Source organism: Dipodomys merriami, unplaced genomic scaffold (assembly GCF_024711535.1).
Source record: "Dipodomys merriami isolate MVZ:Mamm:240054 unplaced genomic scaffold, mDipMer1.0.p SCAF_11, whole genome shotgun sequence".
Lineage (NCBI taxonomy): Eukaryota > Metazoa > Chordata > Mammalia > Rodentia > Heteromyidae > Dipodomys > Dipodomys merriami.
The window spans coordinates 3,263,040-3,275,281 of NW_027202382.1; the positions used below are offsets into that span (position 1 = coordinate 3,263,040).

Below are 12,242 nucleotides of genomic sequence, written 5' to 3' on the forward strand. Positions count from 1 at the left end.
TCTTAGCCTCCTGAGTAGTTAGGATTACAGGTGTGAGCCACCGGCGTCCAGCTCTAATTTTTTTTTTTTTTCTATTGTGGAACTAGGAAGGTTGAGGGCCTCATGCTTACTAGGTAGACTGTAGCGGCCCAAGAGACTTTTATGATTTTAAAACCAAAAGTCCCCAAAGATAATTATAATGGATGTAGTTTGTTTGTGTGTATGAAAATAGAACATAGAAACCTGCCTCAGTTGTCTTAAGAAAGTGTAGCGGTATGGGAGATAAAGGGGGGTGAGTTTGATTAGGATGCATTGTTTACATATGAGGAAATGTCACAAAGGCTCCCCCTCTGCCCAGTATACAACTAATGCACACAAAACATAAACAAGCAGAAAGCCCTGAAAATATCATGCATTAGGAGCCTGAAGTCCTAGGCACCCAGGACAGTGAGTCAGTGGAGTGGAGTGTTAAATTAGGGATGGATGTATGATTCAGATACATAGTCCACTTTGCCTGGGTAAGTCATTAGCTGCTGAGCCTACAGCAAATTTCCAGTGTTTTTATTTCAGTATTTGCTCTGTCTGGGAAACAGAATGGGGGAGATTGCACAGGTGGATGGAGATAGGTGAAATAATTTGAAAGTCAAAACCAAAAAGGCAAGAATGGCAGCAGCTAGAGCAGTTTTGGCAAAGGTGCAGTGGTACTTCTCAGAGCTCCTAAGATGTCTCAGGCATGCCAACTGCCTCTCCCATTCAGAGGCAGAATGATGAGATTGCAGTGTATTCTTTAGACTGTTTGGGAGCAAGTGCTGCCAAAGAATGCACAGTGTGAGGAACTTGCAAAGGAAATAATTACATGGTTTGAAATTATGGCTTCTTTTTAATTAAAAAGCAATCTAGGAGCACTCAGTTGTATGGAGAGCAGGCTAGAAGAGGCCAAGGCTGTTTCTCTTCACCCTGTAGGCATGGCATCACCTAGAATCTGATGGCTAGATCATGGTTTTCATAGACTACATCACTTCTTTCTTCAGTGACAAGGGTGTTGTTGCTGGCAGACTAAGTAGTCATGGAGTAGACAACAACAAGAAAATGCAACTATGAAAGGACTAGAAAGAATGAATGGCTTTGTAGGGGTTGCCCAAATATTCAGTTTTGAAACAGAATGGTGGAGATTGCACAGGTAGCTGGAGATAGGTGAAATGATTTGAAAGTCAAAACCAAAAAGACAAGAATGGCAGCAGCTGGAACAGTTTTAGCAGAGGTGCAGTGATACTTCTCAGAACTCCTAAAATGTCTCAGGCATGCCAACTACAAATCAGTCCATGAAAACAAGGAGTGTTTAACTGAAACAGTGACTGATCGTGAACCAAAGGCTGGACTATTACTTAATCTACCAGTATTTTTTTTAAACCAGAATTCAGTACGAAAATTGAAGGTCTTCAGGAGTATCCTTATTTTTTGGTCTCATCAGAACCTTTCCATTGCATTGGAAGCCACCTGGGAGAATGTGGAGGACTTCTGCTTCTGCCTACAGCAGCCATGAGCACAGAGAATGCCTCTTGGAACTATCAACTTAGGCAAGAATGAAACAGGGATTAAAACAAGAAAACTAAAATCATTGCTTTTAATCACAACCAGAGACAGCAAGACAGGATTCTGGGGACAAAAAAACCTGACAAAGTAGAGGAGAGGAAAGGGGGTACAAAGGGATCCAGTGCTCACTGGCTTCTGAACCCTGAGCTCCTGTTAACAAGCTTATTTATTTAGTTCAGCACAGGGGAGTTGACTACAGGTATGTGCAGAAACTAGGGTATCAGTCTATCTTGTGGTTGTTGCAGCCATTAACATGAGGTATAGCTTGTATACATAGTGATAATTGACTCCCTTGTCATTAGGGAACAGAGGGAGCAGTAAATATTTTAACTGTAACACAGACATTCATCTCATTTCCAAGGTCCAAACAGCTCTAACTTAAACCCGCTTAGGGTAGTAACTTATGCCTCTGTCTTGCCTTGACTGTTTGATCTTTACAGTCCAGCTCTCAGCCTTCTGAGTGCTGTTGAGATATGGCCTTCCAATCTCTTAACCCTTTCTAGTTCTTACAGTTCAGCTCCAGAGTTGCTGGAGAACTAGAAACTACTTGTTTTGAAAATCAATCATAGTCTCAGTGAACTCAAGAAACAACTACATAGTAGTTAGTTGCAGCTGGCAGCAGAGCCATTAAAATACCATACCAGTCAGGTGGTCCTAAAAGCATTAATACTCACTGGCATAGAAGGGAATTGAGAAGCTTTGGCTTAATATGCCTGCTGATGTTTGTGATGTGTGTCTGAGATGGAACATCTTGAAATAACCTGTATACAGGCAAAGAGACATTCAGGTGACTAGCTTTTAGGTAATTTCTGTGGCTGGAATACCGACATTGAGCTGATATGGTAATGTTGCTAAGGAAAAGATAGATGTATTTTGTGAAGTTTGGGAATCTTACATCAGTGAGAAGGAAATCAATGATGTCTTTGGAAGAGGACGAGGGCTGGGAAGGTGGCTCAGTGGTAGAGCGCTTGCCTTGCATGCCTGAGGCCCTGGGTTCGATTCCCCAGCACCCCATAAGCAGAAAAGTGGTGCTGTGGTTCAAGAGGTAGAGTGCTAGCCTTGAGCTGAAGAGCTGAGGGGACAGCGCCCAGGCCCAGAGTTCAGTCCCACGACCAGACCCCCCTCCCCCCCAAAAAAGAAAGAGGATGAGAAGAGAAAGAAATATGGCTGCCTTATATTTTGAAAGTATATGTTGATGTGAATGTGAACCTCATAGGAAAGTCAGGACAAGCCTGCCTGAGGAGAAAGCCAAAATAGAAAAGCTTGGACTTCCTTAAGCTAGTTTTTCTCACCGTCTGATATTGGGTATGAAATGTGAGGGCGGGAGGTCATGAAAAAGATCATCTGATATGGATGGAACATGTCTACGATGGCCTGTTCTCTCTATTTATTAGAGGAAAGGGGCCACTGATAGGCTCCCATAACTTAATTCATCACCTAATGTTTTGTCACAGAGAGATGAATGCTTGCTTCAAGTCTGCAAGCTCTTTCAAAACAGCTGAAAGATGACCAGCTCATGCTTCTCTTGGAAATAAACAAGTTCATTTCTCTATGCCACCAGCTCCAGAAAATACATCTTTGTGCAGAGTAAAGCATTTCTAAAGGTTGACAAGGTTAGGCAAGATCATATGGCTTTCTCTTGTGTTTAAAAAAGCTTAATTACTTTGATAATAGAGAGAAGTTTCATTTGATATATCCACACTTAAAAACAAATATATTTCAATCAACCTCATTCCCTTTATCACTCTCTTCCTGATGGTTCCCTTGGCCCAACTTCTCTCACCTTGCCATAAACTGCTGATGAAGCTTGAAAACAAGACACCTGGATGATAAAGCTTGAGATTTGGGCTAGATATCTGGAAAATCATAGGACTGACTTTGTGTGTGTGTGTGTGTGTGTGTGTGTGTGTGTATGTGTGTGCACATGTGTATTGGTACTGGGATTTGCTAGACAGGTGCTCTACCACTCTTAACTCTCTTGCTTTGTTACTTTATGGATAGGATCATATATATATATAGATAGATATGTATATATATTAACCTAGGCTGGCCTCATAACACAATTCTCTTAGTTTTACCTTCCATGTTAGTAGTCACCATAACATCCAGTTTATTTAGTAGGATGGTGATGTTGCTAACTATTAGTCTGGGTTGACCTTGAATTGTGATCCTCTTGATCTTTGCCTTACAGATGTGAGCCGCTGTATCCTGCTAGAACTGATTATTGAAAAAAGCATATGATCCCTTATTATTTTCAGCAATTGAACAGTATTATCTTTATAAAGACAATGCTGAAATCTTGCTTTTCTGATCTTTAGATTGTGAAACTTCCTATCAGCTAATAAGTACCATGGTAGTTGCTGGAATTCTAACTGTACAGCTATTTTAATATGGGACATTGTGTGAATGAATGTTCTTTGAGAGTTAAATATCCCAACTGTCAGGGCTGAGAAGGTGGCTCAGTGGTAGAGCGCTTGCCTTGTATGCATGAGGCCCTGGGTTCAACTCCTCAGCACCACATAAGCAGAAAAAAAAAGCCAGAAGTTGTACTGTGGCTAAAGTGGTAGAGCCTTGAGGTGAAGAGCTGGGGGACAGCGCCCAGGCCCAGAGTTCAGGTACATGACCAGACTCCCCTCCTAAAAATATCCCTACTGTCTTGATGATTGAATCCAAAGTTGAATGTGTGTTCACAATGGCATATCAAATTTTAAGTTTTCTTTATTTAAGCTGATTATGTAGAACACTAATTTCAGCAGTAAATATTAGTATTGTGATGTGGTTCAGTGCAGGGTTTTTCTTAACCAAGTGAACGCTTCAATCTCTTCATCAAGGGTGAGAAGTGTCCTTCAGATGCTTTGCCACAGACCATCCATGTTAGTGGCAAGGGGTCTTTTTTTAGTTGTTGTTGTTGGTCGGGCCTGAACTCTGGGCCTATGTGCTGTCTCTCAGCTCTTCAGCTCAAGGCAGGCACTTTACCACTTGAGCCACAGCATCACTTCCAGTTTTCTGGTGGTTAATTGAAGATAAGAGTCTCACGGACTTTCCTACCAGGGCTGGCTCTGAATTGTGATCCTCAGATCTCAGCCTCCTGAGTAGCTAGGATTACAGGCATGAGCCACTGACACCCAGCTCCAAGGTATCTTTTAAACAAGGTAAGGGTTATCTGTTGGTCTTTGCACATCCTTCCCTGCTCCCCAAAGCAGGGTAGCGGATCTCAATCCACAGACCCTGGGAGCAACTCCTGCTGAAGAGAAGATGGCTGTATTTTGGTTCTAGATATAGCATAACTAGCCAGTCTTCTCTGAAAAAAAAATTTTTTTTTTTTTGTCAGTTGTAGGGCCTGAACTCTGGGCCTGGGTGCTGTTCCTCAGCTCCTCAGCTCAAGGCTAGTGCTCACCACTTGAGCCACAGCTCCACTTCCATTTTTTTCTGCTTATCTGGTGCTGAGGAATCGAACCCAGGGCTTCATGCATGCAAAGCAAGCACTCTATCACTGAGCCACCTTCCCAGCCCCTCTGAATATTGTTTTGAATCCTGTCTTTTCTTACTGGCTTAAAAAACACTCAGAATTGTCCTCATTTTTGACTGCTGGACTGGCTGATAAAAAGGATGGTTGAAACCAAATCCTTTTTAAATTACTAATTATCCTATGTGTTATGTAGTATGTTGGTATGTTCATTGTAAGGCAAATAAAATACTTTTTTTGTGTGTGTGTATGTGTGGTGCCACGCTGGGGCTTGAACTCAGGGCCTGGGTGTTGTCCCTGAGCAAAAAGCTTAAAGTTAGCCCTCTACCACTTGAGCCACAGCTCCACTGCTGGCTTTTTCTGTGATTAATTGGATATAAGAGTCTCAGGGACTTTCCTGCCGGGGCTGGCTTTGAACCACCATCCTCAGATCTCAGCTTCCCCAGTAGCTTATCTTTTTCTTTCAAAAAATCTGTCTTGGGCTAGTAAGGTGGCTCAGTGGTAGAGTGCTTGCCTTGCATGCATGAGGCCCTGGGTTCAATTCCTCAGCACCACATAAGCAGAAAAAGCTGGAAGTGGCACTGTGGCTCAAGTGGTAGAGTGCTTAGCCTTGAGCTGAAGAGCTGAGGGACAATGCCCAGGCCCAGAGTTCAAGCCCCACAACTGACAAAAAAGAAAAGAAATGGTTAGTTTTAAGCTAGGCATGATGGTACATGCCTGCAATTCTAGCACTCAGGAGGTTGAGGCAGGAGGATCCTTAAGGCCAGTATGGCCTATCTAGGGAGACTCTGTAACAACAACAACAACAACAAAAGCCTCCAAACCCAAATAAGCAAAAAAATGTCATAGTTTCCAATATGGCTATCTCTGGTCACATGTGTCTTTTGAACACAGGAAATTGTGGCTAGCTTAAATTAAGATATGATGTACATGTGAAATAAGCTCTAGACTTCAGAGCTTTGGTATGAACAGAAAAAGTAAAATATTTAATTTTTTTCTTTTTGTAAAATATTTTATTGACACCGTTTAACTTTTGTTTATTTTCTATGTGCTCAGGCTGGCCTTGATTCTCACACTTCCTACTTGAACCTCCCACATGATGGGTATATTAAGTACATGCCACTTTGCCTGACCAATGAAATTTTAATATTTAATATTTTAATAGTGTTCAAACAACAGTAATTTGAATATATTGTATTAAGACATAAGACATATCATTAAACTTATAAAAGCCAAATGTCCTGTGAAGACAGAGGCTTAAATCTATATTAAGTTGGCAAGGTTAATGATATGATCTCTTTTTTGTCTTTGGTCAGTCCTGGGGCTTGAACTCAGGCCTGGGCACTGTCCTTGAGCTTTTCTGCTCAAGGTTAGCTCTACTACTTTGTCCTTTTTTTCTTTTTTTGGCTCCAGTCATGGGGCCTGAACTCTGGGCCTGGGCGCTGTCCCTCAGTTCTTCAGCTCAAGGCTAGCACTCTACCACTTGAGCCACAGCGCCACTTCTGGCTTTTTTTTTTTGCTTATGTGGTGCTGAGGAATTGAACCCAGGGCCTCATGCATGCAAGGCAAGCGCTCTACCACTGAGCCACCTTCCCAGCCCCAGCTCTCCACTACTTTGAACCACAGCTCCATTTCCAGTTTTTTGGGGTGGTTAATTAGAGATAAGAGTCTCATGGAAACTTTTCTTCCTGGGCTGGCTTTGAACCACAGCCCTCAGATCTGTCTCCTGATTAGCTAGGATTATAGGATAATCTCATTTTAAAGCTGAGAAAAAACGGTTTTAATTTGGAGGGAAAAGCTGATGAGCAGAGATTTGCTTTGATGGCAGAAAATTTTCGAGTGCTGGAAAATATTTTTTTTTTTTCTACCCATTTTTTCCCAATGGCCATTATTTTATATAGGCCTCATTTTTAGGGGGTGGCACTAGGGTTTGATCTGGGGCCTGTGTGCTTGCTAAGCAGGTGCTCTACCTCTGAGTCACTCTGCTAGCCCCTGCTCCCCCCCCCTTTTTTTTTTGGTCAGTCGTGGAGCCTGATCTCTGAGCCTGGGCGCTATCCTCCAGCTCTTCAGCTCAAGACAAGTGCTCTACCACTTGAGCCACAGAGCCACTTTTTTTGGGGGGGGGGGTCCGGTCGTGTGGCCTGAACTCTGGGCCTGGGCACTGTCCCTCAGCTCTTCAGTTCAAGGCTAGCGCTCTACAACTTGAGCCACAGTGCCACTTCAGGCTTTTTTTTTTTTCTGCTTATGTGGTGCTGAGGAATCGAACCCAGGGCCTCATGCGTGCAAGGCAAGCGCTCTACCACTGAGCCACCTTCCCAGCCCCCCACTTTTTTTTTTTTTTTAAACTTTTACTGCTTATGTGGTGCTGAGGAATCGAACCCAGGGACTCATGCATGCAAGGCAAGCGCTCTACCACTGAGCCACCTTCCCAGCCCCACTGCTTCCCCTTTTTGAGATAGAGTCTTGCCTTATTCTCAGGCCAGCCTGGACCATAAACTTCCTATTTGTGCTTTTCTGTATAGTTGGGAGTAAAGGCACAAGCCACTGCATCTGGCTCTTATTGGTTGAGTTAAAATCTTTTTCTTTTTTTCCCTTTATATGGAATCCTAAAGTCTAGGCTAGCTTGAACCATGATCCCTCAATCTTCACCTTTCAAGTAGCTAGGATTGCAGGCCCCAGATACTGCTCAGGGATTAGGCATCATCGCGCGCGCGCGCGCGTGCGTGTGTGTGCGTGTGTGTGTGTGTGTGTGTGTGTGTGTGTGTGTGTGTGTGTGTGTGTGTGTGTGTGTGTTCTGGGACTTGAACTCAGGGCCTGGATATTATCTCTTAACTTTTTCACTCAAGGTCAGTGCCCTACCATTTGAGCCACAGCTCCACTTTTGGCTTTTTGCTAGTTAAATGGAAGTAAGAGTCTCATGGACTTTCCTGCCCTGGTTGGCTTTGAACCATGATCCTCAGACCTCAGACTTCTTAGTAGCTAATGTTGTAGACATGTAGTTGGTTTGTGAAAGTCCTTCCAAGAGCTGTGTCTGGCTAGGCATCATCTTTTACAATGGAAATGAGAATAATTGAGAATGCTTCATAATTAATCTGTGCAGAAAAAGCAAAAGTTAATGTTACTTTGAGTCAGGAGTAGAGCCTGCATAATTTTCATAGATAGCACTGTTTGTAATTCCCCCCCTAAGTGGTAGAGATTGAAGGAAGGGTTTTTGAGTGTAACATGTTGCTATAATCCTGGCTGTGTTTGCATTGTTTCTAGCTATTCCTGTTGTCCAGAGGCAACCAGGACTCCTCCATATGGTCATTAAAGAAGCTTTAAGTTTTCCTGGCTGTGTATCTGCAATGTTAAAAGTGCCCAAGCTTAAACAAGATGTATGACCGCATCCATCCCAGTTTGCAAAGTACACATTTGGAACAAGCCTCTGTGTTATGACCTTTTACTTAATAGTCACCTTTCATTTCCCTTTGTTTCTCTCCAGATCAGCAACGTCTTGTTTTTTATTTTACCTCCTATCTGTATGTGCTTGTTTCGTCAATATGCAACGTGCTTCAACAGCGGCATCTACTTGATATGGACTCTCTTAGTTGTAGTGGGTAAGTGCGGGGGGGGGGGGGAAGAGGGGGGGCACATGGACTGAAAGGGAGGAAATGGGATTCCACAGGCTTCCTGTCTCTTTGGACATAGTGTTTTGTAAACCAAAGTCACTCTGACGTCTTAGCAATTGCCCCCCTGATGGACACCAAAAAGAGTCTTTTCAACTCAGACTTGATAACAAGTCTGCCTGGAACTATCACATAACTGTATTGCAGACTGATTTGGGGGACTGACAGTATTGGTGCTGTGCCAGTGCAGCTTTCTGGAAGCTTCCACAGAAAGTCATGTGAAACAATTGAACTCTGATAAGATGTGGTTTCTAATGGACTTAAATGAAAAAAAAAATTAGATATTTGGTCCCTCATTGTTCAGTGAAATATTTGTGTAATTTCCATTTCCTCTTCCAGGCTGTTCAGGAATTCTTAACAGTGAGATAATGTTGACTTTTATTTACTGCCTGTTCTCATGAAAGCTCAGTGGATAGAGCCAGAGTGTTTTTACTGTGGGATTACTTAAATTTGATAGGCTAATACCAGGCCCTAACTAAAATTCCCTTTCTAGTTTTGAAGCCTGCAGGCTGGGTGGTGTGAGTTTCTTTCTGAAGTTTCTTTTTTTTCAAAGAGAGAGTGATCTAGTGATTTCTGATAGCAGCTAGTAAAGTCTCTTTAAGCAATGTGTTGAATTAGTGAGTTAGTGCTTCTGGGCTGACTGTTTTTTGTGTTTTGTTTTTAATTGTAATCAATTCTAGGAATTGGATCCGTCTACTTCCATGCAACCCTTAGTTTCTTGGGTCAGATGCTTGATGAACTTGCAATACTTTGGGTTCTGATGTGTGCTCTGGCCATGTGGTTCCCCAGAAGGTATCTACCAAAGATCTTTCGGAATGACAGGTAAGCTCATGCTTAAATGCTTTTACAATTACTACTAGGTGCAGTCCCCAAGATAACTTAGCACCAAGAAAAACAGCACACAATTAAGTTCTACCTAGTGATGAACTTACTTAATGAATAAACTTGTTTAATAACTTGTTTAATATATTTGCTTAATGTCCACTGATTTTTTAATGATCTGACAGTATAATCAAACTGAGAGATAAAAGAGGAAACTTAAGTAGTATTTGGGAAAGCATATATGTAATGGTAGGGGCAAAAAAATAGCTGACTTGTTCATTTATGAACAAGTGTGGAAAGACTCATTGGGAGAGACATATCTGGGCAGTAGTTTAAAGACCTTTGATTTCCTGCCTAAATGTTTCCTTGAGTGTCACCTAATTTCACCAGTTTTATACATATGGAAGTAGAAAGTCTGATTATCTTATTCTTGAAGTCATAGGATAAGATTTAAGATTTGTATCATTGTTTTACATATGTTCAACATACACAATACACATGCACTCATATATATATGTATATACACATACATACTTCTATTTGTACACACATGCACACACACACAATCTCCAGCTGGAAATCAGAATTCAGGAAAAGATGCATTTTTAGTATCTTGCATGCTAGGATTATAGTGTTTTTGAACACTTATTTTGGACCGTATTTTTTCGAAACACTGAGATACAGCTGTAAACAAAGTGGCAACATTTCTGGCCTCTCATGAATTTCCCCTAATTTGGTAGTAGAGCACCAACAGAGAAATACCCTCATGTTGGAGTATGAGTAGACAGGGTGTTGCCACGATATCATGCTGATGTAGTTAGGCCACAGAAGTCCTCCTAATTACTGTGTGAGGTTTGTTGCTATCTGAAGGGAGGTACAGGGGAAGTCAGCCTAATTCAGATGAGTAATGTGCTCAGAACACAGCATCTGCATAGTTCTCTGCAGGACACTCTGTTTTGTCAAGTTATATAGTCTAAAAATATGGGTACAATGAAGCAAGCTGTGCCAGCCCAGGGAAGAGATCCCAGGAAAAGAATTCATAATGGTTTTTTTTTTCTTCAATTTTGAAAAGGAATAGCAGCTACATAGCTATTAAAGACTAAGGCTGGACTTCAGGAAGGACTCAAGTGTTGGAGCACTTGCTAAGCAAGTGTGAGGCCCTGAATCCAGTTCCCAGGAATTCACATCCACACTCTCACACTCACACACATATACTCCAAACCAAAATGAAAAAGACGAAGGCTTTTTGGAGGCACCTGAGGTGGGAGAGTATCTGAAAAACACCGGGTGTAGAAAGCACATGGAAGCCAGGTGCCGGTGACTCACGCCTGTAATCCTTGCTACTCAGGAGGCTGAGATCTGAGGATCATTGTTCAAAGCCAACCCAGGCAGGAATTCAGAAACATTGAATTTATTCTCTGTATTCTCTTAGACCACAAGAGAATAAAATTAGAACCCAACACCAAAAGCCACCAAAGAAAATTCTGTAACACATATAGACTGAACAACTGTTGAACTACTTTTGGGTCACGGAAGGGAGGAAATTAAAATGTTTATGATATCTAACAAAAATGAACATACAGGGACTGGGAAGGTGGCTCAGTGGTAGAGTGCTTGCCTTACATGCCTGAGGCCCTGGGTTAAATTCCTCAGCACCACATAAGCAGAAAAAACTGGAAGTGGAGCTGAAGAGCTGAAGAACAGCACCCAGGCCCAGAGTTAAGGCCCCATGACTGACAAAACAAAAAAAAGTGATTTCCTGTTTAGAATGAATGACCCAAGCAGGGTGCTGTTGACTGACACCTGTAATTCTAGCTACTTAGGAGGTTAAGATCTAAGGATTATGATTTGAGATCAGCTCAGGCAGGAAAGTCTGAGGGACTCCAGTTAACCAGCAAGAAATTGAAAGTAGAGATATGGCCTAAGTGGTAGAGCACCAGCCTTGGGTAAAAACAAAAAGCCAAGTAAGAGCATGAGGCCCTGAGTTCAAGCTCCAGTACTGGCATGTACACACACACACACACACACACACACACACACACACACACACACACACACACACACACACACACACACACACACACACACACACACACACACACACACACACACACACACACACACACACACACACACACACACACACACACACACACACACACACACACACACGTTCTTCTCCATCCTGCTGATGCTTCTTTTTTACAGAGAAAGTTTGCTTTACTTTTTTTTTTGTGGTACTAAGAATTGAACCCAGGGCCTTGCATATACTTACTGTATGCATTTTGTTCCAGAAAGTGTGTGCTTTAAAATGTAGCCAGGTTGCTTTAGACAGTCTCCAGCTTCCAGTCTTATTCTTTGGTTTCTGTGTTCAGCTTCAGCAGCAGGCTGGTGAGTTCAGGGTACAGGTGGAAAGAGGAGGCAGCCCATGAGGTTTTGCAGGTAGAGACTTTTTGACCCTGCTTGAAAATCAAACCATTTGCCTTTTCCCAGTATCTCCCAACTTACAACATGACCAGCAGTTGCTTCTGTCCTTTACCTGCACCTGGCATGTGTTAGGCTGAGAGCAAAAAGGCTACTTTTCCCTCAGAACTTAGAAGTGGGAGTAAGGGTTTTACTTATTTGTTTATGAAATCTGGGAGATCTGGGTCAAAATTCATCTTTGCCTTCTTCCTTTGCCGCCTCTTCTTTCTTCTTTGCTTGAACTCAAGACCTCA

At 42.4% G+C, this 12,242-nt stretch overlaps 1 protein-coding gene across 2 annotated transcripts in view; it reads left to right on the top strand.

Annotated features, from left to right (window-relative positions):
* The window catches only part of Acer2 (alkaline ceramidase 2), a 41,644-nt gene that overhangs the window by 5,368 nt on the left and 24,034 nt on the right, over window positions 1–12,242 (top strand). For both annotated transcript variants that reach the window (XM_070007891.1, XM_070007883.1), the window contains exons 2-3: window positions 8,520–8,634; window positions 9,384–9,525. In XM_070007891.1, the coding sequence (XP_069863992.1) occupies window positions 8,520–8,634; window positions 9,384–9,525 (257 nt within the window). The remainder of the gene's footprint in view (window positions 1–8,519; window positions 8,635–9,383; window positions 9,526–12,242) is intronic.